This window comes from Lacerta agilis, chromosome 17 (genome assembly GCF_009819535.1).
Source record: "Lacerta agilis isolate rLacAgi1 chromosome 17, rLacAgi1.pri, whole genome shotgun sequence".
Lineage (NCBI taxonomy): Eukaryota > Metazoa > Chordata > Lepidosauria > Squamata > Lacertidae > Lacerta > Lacerta agilis.
In genome coordinates, this window is record NC_046328.1 from 17248248 (window position 1) to 17273733 (window position 25486).

General features: G+C 47.3%; 1 protein-coding gene across 1 annotated transcript in view; it reads right to left on the minus strand.

Annotated features, from left to right (window-relative positions):
• SEC14L2 (SEC14 like lipid binding 2) overlaps positions 1 to 19966 on the minus strand; it is a 38405-nt gene extending 18439 nt beyond the window's left edge. The window contains exons 1-2 of the mRNA XM_033174897.1: positions 19812 to 19966; positions 4300 to 4375 (exon numbers count right to left, since the gene is read on the minus strand). Of these exons, the coding sequence (XP_033030788.1) occupies positions 4300 to 4375; positions 19812 to 19865 (130 nt within the window). The 5' untranslated portion in view covers positions 19866 to 19966. The remainder of the gene's footprint in view (positions 1 to 4299; positions 4376 to 19811) is intronic.
• Positions 19967 to 25486: the final 5520 nt, after the last annotated feature.

Sequence of the window (25486 nt, forward strand, 5' to 3'; positions counted from 1 at the left end):
AGTCCAGCCCCCCACAAGGTCTTAGGGACAGTGGACCAGCCCCCTGCTGAAAAGGTTTGCTGACCCCTGAACTAGATGAACCTTGAGGTTCATTTCAGCTCTACTGTTCTATAATCATTGATGTTTGCAAAACCATTACAAAATCCTGCAGCAGAGGTTACCATTTCACCTCTGACCTCCTTACAAATATCAGTCGTACAATTGTTTGTGGGACAAGCAGGCAGCTGGCCACTATACATTGCCGCAGGAGCTGGTGCAACCTGTTAATTAGCCCCCAGGGTGTAGACCTCCGATTGGGGAGTGCCTGATCCTGTTTTTATTCTCAGTGGAACATAATCAGGGATTAGGAGGGCGGCTCTTCACAGCCAGCGCCTTCAAGGATTAATCACACCTCGAGAACATCTCCCTCTCAGCAAGTAGGATCACACCCAAGAAATGCCACTGAACAGTAGCTTGCAAGAACAAACTTAGTTGGTATCTAAGGTGCTACTGGAAGAATTTTTTTTTTTTAATTTTGTTTTGACTATAGCAGACCAACACGGCTACCTACCTGTAATTGCAAGAACCAAGTTTATTTTGAAGGTCAGGTCAGGACTCAGGACCCATTTTAGGCAGAGAGAAAAGGAGGGTGGGGGAGGGAGATGTGCTGGCCAGGTCAAGTCTGAGGCTTCCCAGCCAGAAGCAACCCTTTCTGGCAGATTTCAGGTGACGGGCAGAACACCTGAATCTGATCTATGGACTCTTATCCTGGTTATAATCTGGACCTGATCTGGTTATAATCAGGTTTTCCCTGATTATAACCAGATCAAAAGGGCAAGTAGGCCAGGTGGCAAGGCCTGGAACAGGTTCAGAAAAAGGCAGCAAAAAAATGATCCAGGAGCTAACCACTGGAATTTGTTCCCCCAAGAGGTAGTGGCAGCCAACTTGGGATTCAGGCCAATTCATGCATGAGGACCAACCTTGACGGCCACATTCTGCCTCCACTGTCAGAGGAAGGAAAAGCCTCTGAATGTCACGGGTCAGGAGTCTGCTTCGCCTGCTGAACAGCAGCCTGAAGGGGGAGAAGGCAGAGTGACTCCAGCCGCAGCCAATCAGCCTTCAAGGACACAGAGGAGAAGGTGCTGATGAGAACCAGCTGGCTTCAGCCTTCTTAAGCAGAGTTTCCAGCAGCAGTCAGCGGCTATAAACAATGCTTGTAGTTCCTGGCCCTACCTTGCTGTTTTCTGCTCATCTTGACGCTTGACCCCACCTGATCATCGGATTCCCTGCCCCCTGGGCCGCCTGACCACATGGATTGCTGTTTGGCCAACCCTAGGACTGGACCTGACTTTGGTTGAGGACATCTCAGAGATACCTTCTAGTTGGCTTGTCTCCCACTCCACGGAGCTCTGCAGGCTGTTGCTCAGCAATGAGACTATGAGTTGGCCATTGTGGGAACAGGATGCTGGACCAGATGGGTCTTTGGCCTGATCCAGCAGGGCTCGCCTGAGGGCCTTAAACACACATTTTCACTCTCGGGGAGTGAATTGGGTCTCCTGTTAGTGATTTAGTGGGAAGGGTCATAGCTCAGCAGTAGTGCATCTGCCTTGGTCCCAGGTTCAATCCCTGGCATCTCCACTTAGGGCTCAGAGAGACCTCTGCCTTGAAACCCCAGAGAGCTGCTGCCAGTCTGTGTAGACAATACTGAGCTAGGTGGACCTTTGGTTTGACTCGGCATAAGGCAGCTCCGTACACTCCTAATAATACTCTTAACACATACGTTATTAGCATCACCACTTGAGGAAGGGGCACAGCTCAGTGGTATGTTCACTAGGGCATCAGCTGAGAAAGATGGGGAATGGCTACCTACGCCTAATGGTAGGACCGGCCCCTTGTGTTGCGACATCTCTCCATTGCAGCACAGGGCTAATAGGACTTCGGAGGATATCAGGGGTCAGGAAAGGGAGATAAGGCTGCAATAACAGCCAGATAATTTTTAATCTCTCACTGGAGAGCCTTATCTCCCCAACAGGCAGAAACTCCAGGGCAGAGTCTCAAGTGGCAGAACTGGTTGAAATAAGAATCTGGCGGAGTTGAAGGAGAAATTCTAATTGTGGGTGTAATTGCACTTATTGCAAAGCTCTTCCCTGCCACACAAGTCAGCCCTAACCTACCTTACAGGTTTGTTATGAGGATAAAGTGGGGAGGAGGGGAACCATGTGTGCCACTTGGAGCAAAGCTGGCATATAAATGTAATAAAACAAAGACAGCCATCATGGGGAAGGAAAGAGAGATTTAAAAAATTATCCAGTTTATTTTGATTATGAATCGCCTAATAAAAATATGTTCCAAGTCCACCCATTCCCCAACCTGGTGCCCTCCAGATGTTTTGGACTACAACTCCCATTGCCTCTGCCCACTTTGCCAAGCTGGCTGGGGCTGCTGGGAGTTGTAGTCCAACAATGTCTGGCATTCACCGCATTGACTAGCCTTGAGATCTAGAGCGACAGGAAATTTCCTGAAGCAAGTGGAAACATTGCCAAATCCCCACAAAACAACCTGCTCCCATCAGCCCCAGTGAGAAGAACAAATGGCCAGGGATGATGGGGGCTGTAGTCTATAGCATCTGGCATTGTGCTTCTTATCCAGGAGGGTGTATGAAGATCTCAGGGTGGGTGGGGTGAGTATTTTTTTTAAAAAAAAATTGTACCACTAGGGAGTGCTGCCCCTGCTCACTCCACTCAGCAACCCACCTGCTCCTGTGCTAGACACCCTCCATTCAATTTACACCTCACCCACCCCCTCACCTATCCCCCCCCCAGCTCGATCCAAGGCCCTTTCCCCTTTTAAATGACCGGGGAGCCACTTCACAAAGTGCCTCGCTAAACCGCTGTGTGAAGTGCCTCTGCTCCACCCCGTTCACTCGCTTGCCGGCCTGCCATTCCTCCTGTGGGAATTGGCAGCCGCACAAAATTGCATCGTGGCAACAGCCTTACGTTTTTATGTATATAGGCAGATATAAGTTTTAAAAAAAAGTCACAAAACTTCAATCCATTGGAAAAGTTAAATAAAATAATTAGAGGAGCCAGGCTGAAAGGAGGAGTGTGGGATTTTTACGTTAGCTAAAAGGGGGTATGGGCTGGAAGAGGTTGAGAAACACTGACCAAACACTGACCATATCAGACCTGGAGCATATTAGGTTGGTGTCTCCGTTTAAAAAAGAACAGGGAAATCTGTACTGAGTTTGCATGACCATGACTAGCTGCACATATTAATAAAAACGTTATCTGGATTGAGCACTCAGTCACCTGGGCCTGGCCTTGGAATTCTGAACAAGATCTGCCTCTTTGTGGACCAGCTGCGTTTTATGCAAAGCCCGTGCCTGGCACGTTCTGGTTTTTGGACTTTACCAAACAGAGAAAGTGCAAGCAAAGGAATCTTGGGTGATTAAAAAACATGACTCTCTCCGTTCATCCCCGTTTGGGGAAGATAAACACACACACACACACACTCCTCTTGTTCCTGCAATGGCCTGTCTGGCTCTCCATACCAGCTACCAGGCCGCAGCTGATATATTTACACTTGGGAGCACTTGCAGGCAAGTCTACAAAAACCACCAAAGAACCAGAGAAAAGGGACTGTAGCTCATGCAGAAGATCACAGGTTCAATCCCCAGCATCTCCAGGTAGGGCTGGGAGAGAAAGGACCCCTGGAGGTCTGTTCTTAACCTGAAACTGTTCTTAATCTGAGGTACCACTTTAGCTAATGGGGCCTCCCGCTGCCACCACACCATTTCTGTTCTCATCCTGAAGTAAAGTTCTTAACCCGAGGTACTATTTCTGGGTTAGCGGAGTCTGTAACCTGAAGCGTCTGTAACCTGAGGTACCACTGTATGGGGTTGCGGTGCTCATCTCGCTTTCAGGCCAAGGGAGCCGGCATTTGTCCACAGGCAGCTTTCCGGGTCCAATGGCCAGCATGACTAAACCGCTTCTGCCGCAATGGGACACCGTGACGGAAACCAGAGTGCACGGAAACGCCGTTTACCTTCCTGCCACAGTGGTACCTATTTATCTACTTGCACTGGTGTGCTTTCAAACTGCTAGGTTGGCAGGAGCTGGGACAAAGCCATGGGAGCTCACCCCCTCGCGGGGCTCAGAGCCACTGACCTTCTGATTGACAAGTCCAAGAGGCTCAGTGGTTTAGACTAAAGTGCCACCTGAAATCCTAGAGAGTCACTGCCAGTTGGTTCAGATGGTATTGAGCTAACCACTACATCAAGTGTTTCCTGGCACAAAGCAAACAACCCCCAGGCCTTCTTACCTCGGAGCCATTTCAAGAGAAAGTAGTCCTCTGTGATAGGCATCAGAGGAAGGATATCCTGGATGTTCTCACGGAACTGAGGAGAAAAATGAAAAACACAGAGGGTGTGTATGTAAAGATTTAGGATCCCACTACAGAGTTTTGCTCTCACACTTTTCTATAATGCTACCCACACATCCCCAGAATTGAAGTCCTGTTGAATACTGTGGAACTTATTTCCAAATAAAATAGCTATCTGCACTGTACATTTTAAGCAGTATTGTACCACTTTAAACAACCATTGGCTTTCCCCAAATCCTAGGAATTGTAGTTTGTTAAGGGTGCTGAGAGCTGCAGTTCCCAGAGTGGCTTAACAATCAATCCCTCTTCTCAGCAAACTCTGGGAATTGTAGTTCCATGAGGGGGATATGTTTGTTTGTTTGTTTGTTTATACCCCGCCATTCCCTCTAACATGACTCAAGGCGGCTTACAGATAAAAACAAGAATCACTAAAAACATAGAAAACAACAATTAAACATTATTAGAATTAAAACTCTATACATATATAAAATCGGTTTAAGACACACAAATAATTACAAGAATGTTATAAGTTTGTGGGTGCCAGACACCCTAAGTTCCCGAAACCAGCAGTGTTAGAATTTAATCAATGTTCGGGCTGCTAAATTTGGTGACTGGGAGTGGTCGCCGAGACCATATAACACCGGTCCTGAAAGACCTACATTGGCTCCCAGTGTGTTTCCGAGCACAATTCAAAGTGTTGGTTCTGGCCTTTAAAGCCCTAAATGGCCTCAGCCCAGTATACCTGAGGGAGTGTCTCCACCGTTCAGCCCAGACACTGAGGTCCAGCTCTGAGGGCCTTCTGGCAGTTCCCTCATTGCGAGAAGCAAAACTACAGGGAACCTGGCAGAGGGCCTTATCGGTAGTGGCACCCGCCTTGTGGAACACCCTCCCACCAGATGTCAAGGAAATAAACAACAATCTGACTTGTAGGAAACATCTGAAGACAGCCTTGTTTAGGGAAGTTTTTAATGTTGGATGTTTTATAGTGTTTTTAATATTCTGTTGGGAGCTACCCAGAGTGGCTGGGGAAACCCAGCCAGATGGGCGGGGTATAAATAATAAATAAATTAATAATAATAATAATAATAATAATAATAATAATAATAATAATACTTCACATTGTGCCTTGGAAACAGATGAATAGCCGGTGGAGCAGTTCTAGCAAGGGAGCCATAACCTAGAGCAGCCCCAGTCAGCTATCTGGCTGCAGCTCTTTTGAGCCAGATGAAGTTTCTGAGCACTTTTCAAAGGCAGCCCCATCTAGAGCTGATCTAAACGGGATGTAACTGAGGCGTATATTACTGTGGCCAAACCAGACATCTCGAGGAACAGGCACAGCTGACACAATCAGGGTCTCCTAACAGCACGCAGCACCGAGAGCCGTCTTTCCAATTGGGCTTACTGGCTCATTGCGCCAGAGTGCCGGCCTCTCAGGGGCACCCCAGTGAGTGGGGGAGCTGCGCAGCTTTGCCGGCGGCCTCCCCTTTCCCTCCCGCATGCCTGCCAGCTGCGCCCCATCAACCATATGGCTGGTGGGCGTGCAGCTTGCCCCCCAAGCCTCCGCAGGAGGAAAGCGATCCCCACAGAGACTTGGGAAAAGGCCAACAACTCTGGGAAACCGGGGGTGGGGCGTCGGAGGGATCTTTGCACCACGGCGCCGGATATGCTTAAGACTGCCCTGGCAGCACCCTTAACAAACTGTTGTTGCCAGGATCCTTTGAGAGAAGCCCAGACTGTTTAACGTTATACGATGCTACTTCAAGCGTTTGGTGCATATGGGGCCCTAATTATATTGGTTTAATTTTTAAGCGAGTTACAAAGTTCTTGGAATAAAATTATCTAAGACAATATATCGAAAACAAGCACCTGAAACCATTAAGCCCCGTATCATATAAAACAGAAATCAAAATGATCAAATGCAGGGTCCAGCTTTAACAAAAATATTCAGTGGTGAGGAACAGCCTGGGCAAATAAAATGCTTCAGACATGCTCAATTCCTCTCTGCACAAATGAGCAGGAGGCCCAAGGTGGGGAAATGGTATCATGGAAGGTTCTCTCTGTGGTTCTCCCATTCAGACATGTGAACCATTACTGGATGTTGTTATCAGATATCAACATATGTGAACCAACCCCTACCAGGCCAAGGAACTCCCAGTGATGGAGTCAGTAAAACCGACTTGCCAAATGCTCTTAATTACAAGATCTGGTAGTGCCCGTTGTGCAAAGTCCCACCTCTCTCCAAGGCAAACAATGCTATTTCTGCGTCAGATGCCTCTTCTGCTAGGTAGATCTCTCTGATTCAGCCTTATTGCCACATGGTTCAACGTTTACAAGAATCACACATGATCGCAACCTCTGGGGTACAACGTTTTGAGCACGGCATTATGCTTTGATGACACGCTCGCACACGTACCTGGTGCCCTTCTAGCTCTAGCATGAATGCTGTTCATTTATATTGGGCAGAATAAAGAGATTGTAAACAAAGAAAATAATGAACCTGCACACTCCAGCAGGAAAGGAACCTATTGCAGCATACACAATCGATCCAACGCTTGGAGAGATGCCAGCCAGCTTCCAGAGGCTTGCACAACTCCCAAGGTGCAAAAAGAGACCTCGGGAGAAACACAAAATTATGCTGGAGGCCCTCCTCTTCTTAATGAAGCTAATTACTGGTAGACTATTGCAGCCAGAACTGGGTCACAATCAGCCCAGCCACTGCCAGCTGTATCGTTGGGAACAACCAGCATGGAAGGGTTGCGCAAAGGAGGAAAAAAGGGAAATCAAGTTGGGAGAACTTTGCAGAGATTTATACCACCAGCACATGCAAAAGGCATCCCTCCAGCTACAGGCCTTATCTGAGTTGAAGCGAGGCTCCAGATCTACAAGGCGTACAAGACTCGGAAACAAATCCACCTGGCAGTGTGGAAAGGTCAGTGACCCGACATATATTCCTTGCAGTCAACAAAACCCAGAGGCAAAATTCAAGGTGATGAACTACTGGAAGTATAAAATAACCCAGAGGAAGTTTAAAAACGTATGAAAGTGTCTGATGCAATTTAAGAAGAACCCTTTTCAAAGCTTCCGAATTGCCTATCACAAGTTTTCCCAAACTTGCGAAAATCACGTTCCCCCTTTGGAGAGTTTAGCCCAGCGGTACCAAAACTTCTTTTGGACACGGCCCCTCAGTTCCGTAAAAAATTGATGATTTCAAATAGCAGTTTGCACGATCCATGAAGGAAGATAGTGACACAATAAAAGGCAGAACGATAACAATTAGTTGCACATTCATTCCAAATCCAATGAAAACTATTTCGTGGATTGTGAAGTTGGAAGGGACCCTGTGGATCATCTAGTCCAACCCCCTGCAATGCAGGAATATGCAGCTGTCCCATACCGGGATTGAACCTTGCATAATTCATTAAGTTTAATTAATTCAACAAAACCGATGAACTTGATTCAGTAATACCAGCTTTCAAAGTCTGATAGTCATTTGCACCTCCAGTTTGCCGCCCGTTTCCCTCTTAGCACCTCCCCAGGTAATTCCACCATGTCCCGTCCACCCCCCCCTCCTGGCGCGGTACTGCCCAATTTAGGGACCAATGGTTTAGTTTTACCAGTGTGCCCCTTCTTGGGCGAAGACAATGTGGCGGGTAGTTTTAATAATACTACCGTATTTAATATTTGAATTTGTTTCCTGCAGGTAGAAAAGCTATGTTTCGGTAAAATTTAAAAATTCTGCCGCATACTCTTTGAAACCCTTCCTTATACCCCTGGGGGTAAAAGGTAAAGGTAGAGGACCCCTGGATGGTTAAGTCCTGTCAAAGGCAACTATGGGCTTGCGGTGCTCATCTCGCTTTCTGGCGTCTGTCCCAGACAGCTTTCCAGTACATGTGGCCAGCATGACTAAACCGCTTTGGGTGTAATGGAACACCGTGACAGAAACCAGAGCCCACAGAAACGCCATTTACCTTCCCGCCGCAGTGGTACCTATTTATCTACTTGCACTGGTGTGCTTTCGAGCTGCTAGGTTGGCAGGAGCTGGGACAGAACAACGGGAGCTCACCCCGTCATGTGGATTCGAACTGCCAACCTTCCGATCGGCAAGCCCAAGAGGCTCAGTGGTTTAGACCACAGCGCCACCCGCACCCTTATCCCTGGGGGCAGGGGCACATGTACCACACTTTGGGAAAAGCCATGCTAATGCATCAGCGCCAATTCCGAAAGCAAAGATTTAGAACCCCCAAACCTGGAAAGAAAACTTGGAAGTGCTCATAAGAAAAAGGTTAGAAAAGAAACTGGGTTACAGATGTCAGAAATTAAAGATGCTTGCAATACACCTTGGTCTCCAGCTTCCCAGCATGTTCTCACGGGCAACGCCTATATAGTTTTTAAAATGTTCTAGTGCAAGCACAACATGTTTCCCTGCAGAAGTTTACTGTAGTTTGCCAACATTTCTATTCCAGTTACAGGATCTCAAAGAAATTACAAATGGTATCCAATGCAGATTATGGTAACTCCTAGATATCCTTTCCTCCCTGCCTTTAAAGTTTCTAGCTCCTGCGGGGATTCTTCGCTGGAGCCTCCCGCGTGCAGGATAAGGTCAACTGCACACGGGATACCAGTTGCTGGGGGATCTGTGGCCAGCGTCTCACGTGCGTCCTTGCACGGGCGCCGGCCAAGCCTGCGGACGGGATGGCCGGTAATTCCGGAGCTTAACTCACACTGCGCCGTGAAGAAGGTTGTCCACCAGGCTGAATCTGAAGGGTGCGTGAGTAGTTCGGATGAATGAGTGCCTCGTAGATGTACCTGCAAGCACTTGCGACCTCCTAAGTTGTTCCCTAAAGCAAAGTACCCAAATAAAAGATGGCCAAAACTTCGGCCAAACAAAAGCGCTAATAAACTGCAAAAAATTAAACTAAGATGAAATGAAGACAGACAACCATGGTTTCTTTTGATGGCTTTGGCTAACCCGCGTGGGCTTTTACTTCTCTCTGTACCTTGTCCGTTCTAAGACTATCTAAGCTAGCTGACCCTATACCGCCAATTCTTCCACAATCTATCCCTTACTTAAGCCATCTAAACCTTTACCACCAATTCTTCCGCGATCTAACCTTTCTACCTCCTGCACACTCTTCAACCCCAACCAACCCTCCAACCAACCCAAATAACCCACAGTCTAAGACCGTCTATCTCTCCCGACTTAACCTAACTATCTACCCAACACGGGGAGCCGCAGCCTTTTATTGACAATGAACAGACAACGTCATGATCAATACTTTTACCAATCAGAACACTGTTGCTGCCCTTGAAAAGGGCGGGAAGCAGATTAACTGACCATTAACAAGTTAACCTTTGGAGCCAAAAAGTCCAAGCGGAGGGATCTCAGTGGCAAGACGCCTACTGAATCCTGCTTTCACTTTCGCTTTAACTCGGAAGTATACGTTAAATAGTGCACATAATTGACATTTAAACAGGTATAAACGATCGTAGGTGCAAGCGCACCCACGGAGTGTATTCCCACAAGCTCCCATGTTTGCAGAGGAAAAAATAAAAGTGCCTGGGCACATTTGATGCTAGGAATGAATTTTTTTTTATGGTGTTCAATCAATTTTTTTTACCGTACATGCAGCTGGGGGTTTCCTGGTGCTCTTACTTAATTTTTATGGTAAAGGGCATTTTTTAAATTGGATTGTGATTTGAACTGCTGTGTTTTAATGTTTGCTTTCAAATGGGATTTACATATTTGTTTTCAGCTTGGGAAGGTTGTTGAAAAGCAGCTTGGAAATATTATTTTATGTATTTTTATTTAACAGGATTTGTATACCACTTAATTGGGTGGGCAAGCTGGGGGGGCCCTTTGAGCTGTTTACATAAAATATACACTAAAGCAATAAATAAAGAGTCTGAAGTTAAAAATAGACAGACTTAAAACAACAACAACAACAACAACAACACCAAAATACAAATAAAACCGACAGTTAGGAACATGCATTATTTTTAAAAAGACATATGAAAATGCATGTCAGCTTTACAAAGCTGGGAAGGCTTACCTGGACAAAAAAAAGGATGCTAACAAATACCAAAAATGATACAGCAAAGGCACACGCCTAAGGTCAAAGTGCAGGGAGTTCCAAAGTATACCTTGGTTCCCAAATGCTGAAAACCCAGAAGTAAGTGTTCCGGTTTTCGAACTTTTTCGGAAGCCGAACGTCAAATGCGGCTGTCAGCTATTGTTTCCAGGGTGCCTGCACCAATCAGAAGCCGCGCCTTGGTTTCTGAACATTTTGGTAGTCAAATGGACTTCCAGAACGGATTAAGTTTGGCGCTTTTGTTTTTGCTATTTATTTTGCGTTTTTGTTTTTTAGGCTTTTTCAGTTAATTTGTTTTTGTGACTATGTGTATCCCAGTTCAGCTACTGATTGAGTGATTGATTGATTGTGCGGAAATGGATAAAAGCCCCCCCATCCAAACAATGACTATCATCAGTGCCGGTAAGAATAAAAAATTAATTTTAATTTTTATCATCTACAATACTTATTTATTTTTTAGTACAGGACATTGATTATTGCTTTCATTTTATGGATCACTGGTCTCGTTAGATAGTAAAATTCATGTTAAATTGCTGTTTTAGGGGTTGTTTTTAAAAGTCTGGAATGGATTACCGGTAATCCATATTGCATTACTTTCTATGGAAAAGCGTGCCTTGGTTTTGGAACGCTTTGGTTTAGGAATGGGCTTCCAGAATGGATTAAGTTTGAGAACCAAGGTACCACTGTAGTTGCTGCCACACTGAAGGATCTTCACAACGACCTTGTGCAGGAGGTCAAGCTAAAAGATGGTGACCGGCCCACTCTGTGAGCTTCACGGTTGTGTGGGAATTTGAAAGCTCTAGGTATGTAACCAGTACTCCACATATTTTTTAAAAAAAATAAAGAAAAAAAATATTTCTTGAATAAGGAAGATGTATTCTGGTTGCTAGGCAACTGCAACACAGCTGGATGGCTGTGAGAATTGGATCCTGCCGTGAATATTTGGGAGAGGTTATACTTAGGTACAGAGTTGCTCAGTGCCCCTACAATGGGGGCCACTGACCTGAGGCCCTCTGAATGTTTTGGACTACAACTCCTATCAACATCAGCAACATACAGCCACACTGGCTGGGGCTAATGGGAGTTGTAGTTCAAATCATTTGATGGGCCCCTATACGACCAGTTCAGTATCCCTTGTGACAAGTGTGACATTACTGCATGACATCTGGAACTGATTTAGTGATATGGCAGCTTAGAGCTAGGTAAAGGGACCCCTAACCATTAGGTCTAGACGCGGACGACTCTGGGGTTGCGGCGCTCATCTCGCTTTATTGGCCGAGGGAGCCGGCGTACAGCTTCCGGGGCATGTGGCCAGCATGACTTAGCCGCTTCTGGAGAACCAGAGCAGCGCACGGAAACGCCGTTTACCTTCCCGACGGAGCGGTACCTATTTATCTACTTGCACTTTGACGTGCTTTCGAACTGCTAGGTTGGCAGGAGCAGGGACCAAGCAACGAGAGCTCACCCCGTCGCGGGGATTCGAACCGCCGACCTTCTGATCGGCAAGCCCTAGGCTCTGTGGTTTAACCCACAGCGACACCCGTGTCCCTAGCTTAGAGCTACCGATGGCCAATTTACAGCAGCTTATTCCAGAAGCTGCTGGAAACCCCAATGGCAACACAAATGCAACAATACAGTTTCTCATAAAAAGACAGATTATTCAAAACGCAGAGGTACGCAAAGGGAGAACTATAGCTACAGGGACATATTTCATATAACAGCAGCCTGAACTATTATGGAGAGGGGGATTTATATTGGGCTGAAGGTCCCCAGTTGGGGGGCAGGGGCTTGTGGCACATTTGGAAACCTAAGGAAATTGTTGTGGATACCAGAAAATACCCATTTCACAGAAGAAAAACTGATAATGTTAGAACGCCCTCTAAACAGGCAAATCACCTACCCCCATAAAGAAACAGGCCAAAAAAAGCAGATCCCCCCACATTGTAACATTGGGGATTCCAGATACACGACATAAGGATGTGCAAACAGTTTTGGCAAACAAGGTAAAATGCCTTATCGTTATCCCCATACTGCAGATAGGAAAACTGAGGTTGGGAGGATAATGGCTTGAATTGGGTACTTCCTGGCTTACTTTCTGGCCACTACCAGTCCGAACCCCTCAGGTAGAAAAGGGGCTTGGCAAAGGTGCGAAGTGTAAGCGAAGCAAGGAGTGCCCGTTCTAAGTTCTGAATTCACTTTGGTCACAAAATACCGAGCACCGTGGAAAGAGCCTGTGCAGTTTCCTCGGCGCCCAAACCCCGTGAATGCAGCACTCTGTATGCCTCCCCTTCTGCCAGTCTCCAAGCAACCACATTCCCCTGGCAAAAAGTGCCAGCTCCCCCACCCTGTGGGACACCCCACAGAGCAACGCATTGATTGCAGCCTGGTGACGAAGGGAACCTGCCCTCCTCTGTTTAAGCGTTGCATGGTATCTTATTTTATTTTTTAAGTGGGAAGTTGCATTTATAAATCAAACCTGCTGCCGCAAGACTCTTTGTTATTTCATAATGCAGGCTGAGCATTGCCAGTTATGCAAAAGAATGCATGAGAATGTTACACCAGTCTTCCTGAACTTGTTCGAGGCCTAAAAAAAGAAGCAATTATTTGTTTTTAATTACTACTGCACTTGTTCTTCCTCCGCTCTTTGAAGCCATCCAATAAGCTTTGTGCCTAGAAGTTTAGAAGACATCTGGAGGCAGGCCTGTTCAGGGAAGATTTCAATGGTTAATGATATATTGTGTTTTTAATCTTTTTTTGAGAACTGCCCAAAGTGGCTGGAGCATATAAATAAAATTAATTTATTATTATTAGCAGTGCTGTCAAGTATCCCGTTTTCCCCGGGATTCTCCCTTATTTCAAGCAGTTTCCCGCTGCTCTCCCTTATTTTTTATTTCCCTTAAATTTCCCGGTTTTAATGGAAGCAGCTCCTCCCCTGCTGGCCAGGGACTGGGTGGGAAGACCTCGCCTACTTGGAGAGAAAAGCCTCAGCCCTCAAAGCAAGTGGCAGCCGTTTCCTGTGCTTACAGGGGGGTGTATTCCTCCCCCTGCATCAGCCCCTATCTGCTGCCGCCGGGCCCCTCAGCCGGCCATTAGGGTTAGCTGGCGGGCGGAGCCTGGCTGCCTTTGAGCAGCTGCTGCTTCCTGTCCTGTTTTGATGGGATCAGACAAGAAGACGATGGGGCTCCATTGTGCGGAGCACATGGCTGCCCTCCTCTTTGCTCCGCTCTGAGCCCAAGCCCGCTTGGAGTTTACATTGCTGCTCTGCCCACTTTTGCTTCTGGCTCCGCCCACCACTGACATGTGACTGTCCCTGGGATAGGCGAGACTGCTGATCCCTTATTTTCAAATCCGAAACTTGACAGCTATGATTATTATTATTAGTATTATTATTACATGCAGAGCAAGACCCACTTTGTAGTGGTACACACTCTGTGAAATGCTGTCTCACAAGCTACCCGCTTGGGACCATCACACACTGTTTTCCCCAGTGTCAGTCATAAACATTTTCCATCTTCCAAATAATAATAATAATAATAATAATAATAATAATAATAATAATTTTATTATTTGTACCCCGCCCATCTGGCCAGGTCCCCCCAGCCACTCTGGGTGACTTCCAAAGTGTTGGGGAAGGGCTAAGGCTCAGTGGTTAGAGCATCTGCCCCAGGTTCAATCCCCAAGGGTATTCCAGGCAGAACAAGGAGAGAGACTCTCTACCCAAAACCCTGGAGAGCCTCTGCCAGTCAGAGCACACGCTACTGAGGTAGACGGACCAATCGTCTGACTCAGTTCAAGGCAGCTTCCTATGTTCCTGTATGGGTACTGGCTGGCTGTGCGCCCATTGTAAGAAGTGGGCGCCCACTGATGCTAGAATCATAGACTCATCGTGTTGGAACGGACCCTGAGGAGCATCCAGTCCACCTCCCTGAGATGCAGGAATCCTGCCCACAGCCATCTCTAGGTGGGCTCGAACCACCAACCTTCTGGTTAACAGTCAGACACGCTGACCCATTGTGCCACAGATTCAGGGCAGACTTCTTCACGCATCACATAATAAACTATGGAACTCACTCCTGCAGGAAGCAGCAATGGCTTTAAAAGAGAGTTGGACAAAATCATGGAGGAGGGGGCTATTGGTGGCTACTAGCCATGAAGGCTAGATGGACCAATGACCTGATTTGGTCCAGGGCAGCTGCCTGTGTTTTTTAGGGCAAAGGCTGCAAGGCTTTATGCCTCTCTGCAGATGATGGCAGTAGATGCCCCAGAGTCTTGGCCTTTCCCCAATTACTTTCTTCCTCTTCAGTTCTTTACAGAAACTCTTACAAGAAAAATGGAGAGAATTGGAGAGAACGGTGCAAGCCTATTCTTTGCTTGGAAGTAAATTTCATTTTTTTTTCAGTAGGGCTTGCTCCTTAGGGCAGCTTCCCCCAACCTGGCGCCCTCCAAATGTTTTGGACCACCACGGGCTGGGGAGTGTAGTAATCCAAAAGATCTGGAGGTCACCTGGGTGGTGAAAGTTGCCCTAGACAAAGGGAATGTTTTCAGCCTTAAAATTCCTGTTGCCTTCAAGCTTCCCATGAGCTGGCTATATCTGTCTTTGCCTGTGTTCATTGAACAAATTCTTTTAAACCGTCCTTTTGAGATGCTTTCCCACTTAGTAGCTGAGCAATCTAGGTATGAAAGACCACCTAGTATAAAAAGAAATTCCAAGCCCAAACCCCCTATTTATTGAAAAAAATAAAATGCCACAGGGTGGATCAATTGAGTGCCATTGGCTCAGTTCTGTGCAATCCTCTGCCACCAGGCCTATCCAGGACTTCCCCTACGTTGGCCTATTGATGTTTGCTTTCAATTTTATTTTATTTTTGCTTTTAACTTCTTTGTCATTTTTTATGATGTTATTGCTTGTTTTCATGTTTTTATACTGTTGTAAACCACTGTGATATATTTTTAGGATGTAGCGGTAGAGAAATATTTTTTATAACTAAATAAAATAAATTAAAAGGCCCACACCCAAACCAAGGCCACATATATGCAGCATAAAGCATATGATGTCCCCCCACAGAATCCTGGGAACTGTAGTTTAAGGGCGCTAGGAATACGAGCTCTGCAAGGAGTCAACTACAGCTCCCAGCATTCTATGGGGGAACCAGTGTGCAGGGGGTAGATGCAACTTTAAACACAGCCTACTTGAGCAGTGTTTAAAAGCCATCCTCTTCAGAAAATAAGAAGAGCCTGCTGGATCAGGCCAATGGCCCATCTGGTTTAACATCCTTGGACTGAGTCAGAGCATTGGTCCATCTGAATTAGTACTGTCTACTCTCTCTGGCAGTGGCTCTGCCAAGGACTGGAACTCGGACTTTCTGAATCCAAAGCACTTGCTCTAGCCTCTACCAGTAAACCATAGACCTTTGCTGTAGGAAATGTTTCTGCAGGTCCGATGGACGCCAGGTGCCAACGAAAGCTGTGAGTTTCCCAAGAGGACACCTGTGAGGACACACCATGCTTTTTGTGAGAAACAGGTGCCAGACTAGAGGTCATCATTCAGCCTGCTCTCCTTATGCACTTGCATTTTTATTTTTTTATTTTTACAACTTTTTACAACTGAGCATCAGTGGAAAAGACCAAACTTCAAGACCAGAATTATTTGGGCAAGGGCCATAGCTCAGTGGCAAAGCATCTGCTTTGCATGCAGAAGGTCCCAGGTTCTATCCTCAGCATCTCCAGGAAGGTCCTCTGCCTGACACCCTAGTCACTGCCAGTCAGTGCAGCAATACTGAGCTAGACGAACCAGCAATCTGACTCAGTAGAACACAGCTTCCTGGGTTCCTGTGAATTAAGGGAAGGATCACAACAAAGAGGCAGAACATCTGCTTCCCATGCAGAGTGGTCCCAAAGTTCAATCCCTGGCATTACCAGGAAGAACAGGGAGTGTCCCTTGCCCGAAACATTGGAGAACTGCTGCCAGTCCGTGCAGACAATACTGAGCTGGGTGGATGAATGGTCTGGCTTGGCACAAGGCATCTTCTTATGTTCCCAGGAAGGGGATTTGCTGGGGGGGGGGGAAACAATAAATAAAAACAAAACAGTAGATACGGTTTACAAAATTTGCAGCCAGAAGATGTTGGCAACAGGCACTAGGTTTAAAACAACTTTAAAACAAGTGAAGGATGCAGATTTGCAGGGCCAAGAGGTCAGTTAGCCAGGAGAACAAAAGCAGAGCCAAAACTCTTGTGTTCACACAGGCGGAATCACCTTAATTCACTCCAGTAGCAAATTCAGGTGGTGAGTGCCAGCTCTGGAGATGTTGAAAAAAATCGAGGCCATTGAGAAACAAAAGAAGGAGCAACCCAAATGCACTGGCAGTTCCTGAGATTTTGCAAAAGTGGAGAAGCAATTAAGAGACGCTCAAGCAGGACCTGGCGAGCTGTTGCGCAAAGCTTTAAGCCTGCTGGAGGAGAACTGGCTGGTTTGCACCCTGAGTAGGAGCACTTCTGGGAAAAGGTAAGAATAGATTGCAACATTTCATTGCACTGTCCATTTTGTCCCTCTAAGAGCAAACTCAGGTGGCTGAGTGCCGATCACATCAGAAGCAAAAAACAAAACAGGACTGTTCCAAAATAAGGTAGAATAAGGTTGCCATATATTTTTTTCCAATGAATCCGGGGACACTTCTCAACTTCAATGGATTTTGTATGGGGACTGAATTGTAAATCCGGGGACTGTCTCCGGGAAACGGAGATGCAATGGCGTAGGAAGCCTTTTCGCCGCCCGGGGCGGCGGCGTGAAGGCAACCCCTGGGGGCGGGGCATCACGGCGCGTGCGTCGTGACTCACGACACGTAGAATGCACTGCGCATGCCTGGAATTTCCGGGCATGCGTAGTGGATCCGGCCGGCGCTGCTGCGAGCCAGCAAACAAGCAGCAGGTCAGGCAGCTCCATGACCCATCGCCCGCTGGCCACAGGAGGAGCAGTGCCAGCCAGATGCATCCGGGCCAGCGCTGCTGCTCCTGCGGCGAGCCAACAGTGGCTCGTGGGGCTGCCCCGTCCGGACAGGGTGCCAGGCGGCAGGGGAGGGGCCAGGGAGTGTCACACCCCTCCCCTGGAACCCAAGGCGCAGCGCCCCCTACACCCCGCCCTTCCTATGCCACTGCAGGGATGTCTGGTAACCTTAGAAGCATCTACAATATATACAAAGGGGACTCTTCTTGCATCCAAACCAGGACACAAATGTACACAAGTTTACAAGTTAACATGGAGGATCCCCTATGTTTTTCGAATCCCAAAATTGTCCAGCAAAGGACCTCTGAGCTTACACAAGCAGAAAAAAGTGGAGGCAGCTAAGGGGGTTCTAGAGCAGGCTACTTTCTTCAGGCTCCCCCCCCCCGATTCTATAAACTCATCCCCAGTGTCCCCTAGCTCACCCACTAAGAAAGACAGTATTACAATAATCAAAATCCAATGAAAACTATTTAGTTTGATTAATTAATTCAAGAAACTTGATGAACTTGGGCCAGGGAACCCAGCAAGTCTGATCAAAATTCACGCCTCCTGTGCTCCCTGCCAGCTTCTTGCAAAAGGTGACCCCCTCCCCCAGGTGGCAGCAGTGGTGGACCTAAATTTTGGGGGCCCTGAATTGTTACGGAGAGGCCCCTTTCGCGAACAGCAGTGAGGTCTGAGTGACTACCATTATCCTCTCCAGAAGGGTTCTTCCATGACAGATCACCACAATTTATTTTTTTAAATTAACAACTACATGTCAGATTTTGATTAAATTTGCTATACTGGATTATCTCACATGTCGGAGACACTGGTATGAATAAAAAAAATCCTATGCCTTGTAGTTTTTGAGTTATGGTGGGGGTGGAGGTGTGAACATTAGGAAAATGTTATTTACATGCAGGATGCACTTTTCAAAGCAATTTAAAACAAAAACAAAAAACCAACCATGTGGCTGAAAGTCACTTCTGGGGCCTCTCCAGGGCCCTGAAGCTTTCATAGTAGAAATGAAATGGGGGCCATTTCACCCGCTTTGAAAACCACTGGTGTAGAGGAACTAGAAGCTGGGGGAAATGAGCTAGCCTATAGTTGAACATATCTGGCAAGGGGACCCAAAACTGTTCCACAAGACTCCTTTTAGTAGTTGATGGAGGCCTGAAGAGCACCACCATTTGTGGCAGGACTTGCTTGCAACTCTAAGTCTCAGATGCTGGGGGTGTAAACCACTAGTGGGAAGCGAGAGGGACAGGAGATGCTGTGATTTCCTCCCCTGCTGACAAACTTCCCCAGAAATTCACCGCCTGGCACCTACTGGGACGCAAAACGTGGGATTAGACAGACCTTTGGCCTGGCCCGGCCAACCTTATGTAAGTTACCCACTTGGACACTGGTTAAGAAATGGCCTGCCCTGTACTTAACCCCCAGGGAAAGTCTCTCTCTCTCACCTGCGCAGGCATTAGTGAAGAGCTTTGAGGTATGTGCTAGAGAGGGATCTCGCTTGCTATCGTGACCCACTGTTTACCTCTTAGGTAAATATGGGTCAGAGGAGGCCAGAGAGAAAAGGGAAGGAGATAAAGTACAACCAAGCGACAACCTTGCAAGGTAGACCGGTCAGGATGATTGCTGAAGTTCCCCCACCCCCCAAAAAAGCACTCCAACCCTGCACGTGCATATCCCCCCCCCATGCGCATATGTTAGGGGGCAGGTGACCAGGACTAATGTGGGGCACCTGACATCCTGTCTCTGGCTCTATCTAGCAGATTCGGACTGAAACGTTTCAACAACAGTTGTTGAAAATAACTTTCTTTTGACCCGCAAGTGCTCAGAAAAACCTGTCAAAATCTTCCTACAGTTTCTACTTTTAGTTAAGTAATTTATTTATTTTTACTTGATTTAGGGGGAGGCAGCTACCCCTCCCCCCCGCCGCCGCCCCCCGGCTACACCCATGAAACCCCTCCCTTAGAAATCAAAGGAGGGCGGCGGCGGCGACTTCTGAGTAAACATATCCACAGAGTCAGTCTGCTGAGCATGACATCGCCTGCGCTCAAGGGAAGTGGGCAGTTTTATCCCTGGAGATCGCAGGGCGTCTTTTGCAGCACCAAGGACGGGGGCGGGATGCTTGAAACCGGATAAGTCAAATGACGGCGCGCGCTCGCGGGTAGGGGGGGGGGGGAGAGAGAATCAGCCCCCATAGCTACTGCTTACGTGTGCTTTCCTTCTTGAGAAATGGGGCTACGTTGGGCTCAGAATTGGGGGATCTGAGCCAGCCCCCTAAAGAACTGAGTGAAGTAAACACAACGCAGAGAAAGAATGGATGGATGGATGAGGTTCATGCTCCTAGTCCTCTTGATCATCTCATCTTACCTTGGCCAGCGCCTCCTCCTGCTTGGCGCTGAGGTCGCCAACGTACCCGCTCATGGTGGCCCGCGCTGCTGCAGCTGATCCAACCGGCGAATGCCGAGCCGGTGCTCCGCTCCGAAGGCTTTCATGGCCAGCCGGGCTCTGCCAGGCTCCCAAGCCACGCCCCGGCCCGGCCTTTAAAGGGGACGTGCCTCTTTGCGAGCTGCGCGGATCTGTTCCTGCGCACCTGGCCAGTGCGGGATTTACGTATAAATTAAACAAGGTAGCTTAGGGCCCACTCTCTTGGGGGCCCCCAAAAAAATTTAAAGAAAAAAAAAAACCTGGATGTACATTTCCAAAATATAAGATAATAAAATAAAATGAAGTAAAACCTACATAGAGCAACAGTGTTTTGTTTCGTGTTGTGTAGGCTCCTATGATGTAAGTAACGGCCCCGGCCTTCTAGCCTGCGCCCTGAAATAATAATAAATAAATAAATAAATAAATAATTTATTATTTGTACCCCGCCCATGTGGCTGGGTCTCCCCAGCCACTCTGGGTGGCTTCCATCAAATATTAAAATACATTTAAAATATCACAGATTAAAAACTTCCCTAAACAGGGCTGCCTTCAGGTATTTTCTGAATGTCAGGTAGTTGTTTATTCCCTTGACCTCTGATGGGAGGGCGTTCCACAGGGCGGGAGCCACTACCGATAAAGCCCTCTGCCAGGTTCCCTGTAGTTTTGCTTCTCGCAGTGAGGGAACCGCCAGAACGTCCTCGGCGCTGGATCTCAGTGTCCGGGCTGAACGATGGGGGTGGAGACGCTCCTTTAGGTATACAGGACCGAGACCGTTTAGGGCTTTAAAGGTCAGCACCAACACTTTGAATTGTGCTCAGAAACGTACTGGGAGCCAATGTAGATCTCTCAGGACCGGTGTTATGTGGTCCCAGCGGCCACTCCCAGTCACCAGTCTAGCTGCCGCGTTCTGGATTAATTGCAGTTTCCGGGTCACCTTCAAAGGTAGCCCCACGTAAAGTGCATTGCAGTAGTCCAAGCGGGAGATAACTAGAGCATGTACCACTCTGGCGAGACAGTCTGTGGGCAGGTAGGGTCTCAGATGGAGCTGGTAGACAGCCGCCCTGGACACAGAATTAACCTGCACCTCCATGGACAGCTGTGAGTCCAAAATGACTCCCAGGCCGCGCACCTGGTCCTTCAGGGGCACAGTTACCCCATTCAGGACCAGGGAGTCCCCCACACCCACCCACCCCCTGTCCCCCCAAAACAGTACTTCTGTCTTGTCAGGATTCAACCTCAATCTGTTAGCCGCCATCCATCCTCCAGGCACTCACAAAGGACCTTCACTGCCCTGGTTTGCTCATTTCTATATATAGGGTTTTGAAATTCTTACAACAGGTGCCTATATTCTGCATGGACTGATTGCATGGCAACATGTGCAAAGGGCTTTAGATACCTATTAGGTCCATAAATTACCATATGGCATATATTCAACACAAAAAAACTGTGACAATTTGTTGTTGACAAAGGACAGTTGAACTAAAGGGCCCCATTACCTTCAGTAGCTTAGGGCCTCATCAAACCTAAATCCAGCCCTGGCACTCGTGCATCATGGATGGTGGGCACGGGGCTGCAGCTGAGGCCTGGCCTTTCACGCTCGGTGAAGCTATGGGGTGCTCTAAGCGCAGCCACGCACGGGAAGGGAGAAGAGCTGGTAGGGTTGCCAACTGATCGGGCAGAGAAGGAGCCTGGCCTTGTTCTTGGGAGGTGGACAAGAGCATCAGGAGAGGCTGCTGGATCAGGCCAACAACCGGCCCATCTGGTCCATCATCACAGCGGACAACCAGATGGCCCAATGCGAAGACCCTCAAGGAGGACCCGAGCACAAGAGCACAGCTCTTCCCCTCCTGTTTCCAGGAACTGGTATTCAGGAGTGATGCTGCCTCTGACTGCGGGGCCAGAGCATAGTCATCGTGGCTAGTAGCCATTGATCGTCCGTGAATTTGTCCATTGCTCTTTTGAAGTTATGCAAGTTGGCGGCCTTCGCTGTGTCCTGTGGCAGCGAGTTCCATAGGTTAACTGTGCTGCATGAATAAGTCCTTTCTTGGGTCTGCATGGAATCTGCCAGCGTTCAGCTTCATGTGATGTCCACGAGTTCTAGGGTTACAAGAGAGGGAGATAAACATTCCTTTATCCATGCTCTCCATGCTCTCCTTCCTTGCCTTTTGTTCCAAAAGGAAAAGCCCCAAACCTGGCAGTCTTTCATCATAGGGTAGTGACTCCAACCCCTTGAACATTTAATGGGCTGCCCTTTTCTGAACCATGATGGGGCCATTGGCCTGATCCAGCAGGGTGCTCATGTTCTGCATGGGTAATAGCCAGAGGCGATGGGAGTTGTAGTTCAATTGCACCTGGAAGGCACCACACTGGCTACCTCCCTCTAATGAATATTTTGTGCACCCTTCAAAATTGGGTCCCTCGGTGAGTTACAAAAAAAAATGTAAAAGAATGCTATATTGAAATCAGTTGAAACAATTTAGATCAGAATAATAAGGTGGTTCTAACAAATGTATATACAGAGGTAAATAAATGTGTTTTAACTGATTTTAATGTTGCATTTTTATATTGTTGTAACCCACCCTGGGACCAGGTAAAAAAATCTAATTCCTGCTTGAAATGCATCTGGATAACTTATTATATTTATTTTTATTGCACTCATATTCTGCCTTTCCCCCCCCTCCCAGGAGCTCCAGGTGGCATACATGATTCTCTCCCTCCTCATTCCATCCCCAAAAACAACACTGTGAGGTAGGCATAGGTTGCAAAAGCCAGAAATCTTCCCAAGGTCACCACCCAGTGAGCTGCACATGGCTGAGTGGGGATTTGAACTCTGGCCATCCAGATCCTAGCCTGACACTCTAACCACTATACCACACAGCCTCTCTTGCATCGTTTTGCAGAATGTCGCAAGAGTTTTGCTTGCCGATTGGTGCAGCCTACATTTTGGACTGCCAAGGAAGGGTGTGTGTGTGTGTGTGTGTGTGTGTGAAGTGAAAACCCAGAGATCAGCTTTGCTATCTCCTCCTGCTTGAACAGCAGGTCAATGTGCAGTAATCAGTAGCAGATGTGATAAGCATTATCATGGGATCAGTGTCTGTACACGAAACTGCAGCTCAAGGTGGGAGACCAGAGGCAAAGTTGGCATCCTAGGAGGGGTGTTGCAAAGGTGCAGCCTGCTGTCCTTTGGCTCCCCCACCAGCCTGCAGTGACTGGCAGCTCTCACAGACAGAACAACACAGGGACTCTTACCCAGCTAGATAGTCCTCCTGAGCCAAACAACCCAGCCCCCTGCTTTAACCTTGGACTCTCTGGGCTTTGGCTTCCCAGTCAAAAGTCACTTTCCTCCTGCCACACCACACATTTCATGGATAAACTGCTTTGATCCAGGAAAGGGAGTGGGGAGAAATTCAATTCAATTCACATTCATTTATTTGTTTACATTTATATATATTTGTGAGATATATGCCACTATTTCATATATATGCCACTATTTCCTAGGAAAAATATCCACGTGCTTTAGAATAACACATAAAACCATGCATTGAAAAATATATATTAAAAAATTACAATCAGACATCAACCATTGTGGCAGGATGTGTTGTTCTTACATGCCTGTGTAAGCCTGGCAGAACAGAATAGTTTTCAGCAGCTGTTTAAAAGTTGGCAGAGAAGGGGCCTGCTGAATCTCTAGTGGCAGAGAGTTCCACAGAACTGGGCCAATGAAACTAAAGGTTTCTTAAATGTATAGTCACCTGTTCCCTTTTCCATCTGGCCACTAAGGATTATCCCCATGTTACAGATTCTTCCCCTTGCACCAGTACCAATATGTGACAAAACAGCATCCTGAACCACACCTGAGGTCAATAGACATAGTTTGGTGGGGGGGTACCATACAGGACAGGTCATGCAGCACATAGCAGTCTCTTTTCCCACCCCTCATCACCTAGCAGTGGAGCCAGCCCTGTTCATAGTACAGTGATACCTCTGTTCTCGAACGTAATCCATTCCGGAAGACAGTTCGAGTTCCAAAATGTTCAAAAACTGAGGCGCAAAGGTCTGGCTGCAAATGCAATAGAAAAACACGCAGCGGAAACCATTCAACTTCCGAGGCGCGTTTGAAAATGGAACCATTTATTTCCGGGTTTTCGGCGTCTGGGTTCTGAAACGTTCGTCAACGGAGACGTTCGGGAACCAAGGTACCACTGTATATCCTAAAACAATTCAGCTATGTCTTTTTGATCAACATGTATCACACTCCTCATGAATGTGTTTCTTCAAGTCCCACTTATCTCTCTGGGATATCTTCCCTTGTTACAGCATGTGTCTACTAGATAAAAACTTTTAAATCAGCCAAGGTACCAGGCCTAAAAATAATTGCAGAAGCAATTCCACTGGGCTTTCTGATGGATACGCCCAAAGATCTATAGCAGAGACTTAGGCAAATGAACAGTGTTGCAGTGTTGCACAACATAGGAGGAGCCTGCTAGATCTAGCCCAGCATCGCTCTCACAGTGGCCAAACAGATGCCCCAAAGGGAAGCTTGCAGGCAGGAGCCAAACACAAGAGCACTCTATCTTTCTGTGGTTTCCAGCGACTGGTCTTCGGACCGGTGTTTGGAAACATTATTGCCTCTAACAGTGGAGGCAGAGCAGCACAGTCATCATGACTAGTAGCCAGTGTACTTAGACTTCTTCATGAATTTGTCCGATCCTCTTTTTAAAGCCATCCAAGTTGGTGGTCAAATTGGTTTCCCATCGGCACATCTGGGAGGGGCCTTTGAGAACAGGACGCTGGACTAGATGGGCCAGTGGCCTGATCCAGCAAGCTCTTTTTGTACTCTTATGGCTGCTCAGAGGGCTCGCCCACACTTTCGATTTCCAGTCCGAGAGGCTTTCCTTTCGTCCTGCCACTTTTTTCCCTGGGAAAACCCGCAGTTTACTGCTGAATCGGAACCAACATCAATCCGCAGCAAACCCAACTGGCCTCTCGGACCTGTGACTTGAAATCACGGACAAATAGGAGGTTTTGGTGCGGTACTTTGTACCCCAAAAAAGCCCAATGAAGACAGTACGTGTACCATTGCCACAGAATGCAGGGGGGGGGGAATAGGATGGAACAACCAGAATCCAGAACACTCCATGCTGTAACAATTTCTTGCCATTCTCGGTGGCAGCAGTTGCCCATTTTAACACAGGGAACGATCCACAGTGGATGGCTCAAAACCATCACGGCGTAAGTAATTTATGTGGGTGGGTGTGTTCATCTGCCTTGCTTATCATGTTAATCTGTTGGCACACCTTTGCATCAGCTGTGAATATAGTTAAACATCAAAACAACCTCGGAAAGGAGTGGCGTTTTTCCTCCCCCACTCTTGCACCCATGAACTTATTGTGACTAGCGTAAGAGAAGAAGGCTCAATTTAAAGCCAGTCCAGATTTGAGTGGGTGGAGATTAGACAATGAGGGAAGAAGGCGTCCTTTATTTTTTTAATCAAAATGGTTTCGGAAACAACATAAAACTTTCTCTCCAACACCATAAGAGTTTCGTTTCAGTTCCACGTGCGCAAAACATTGTGCAGGGTAGGATTTGTCAAAGCGTCGGCGGTAGAGTGTCTGCTT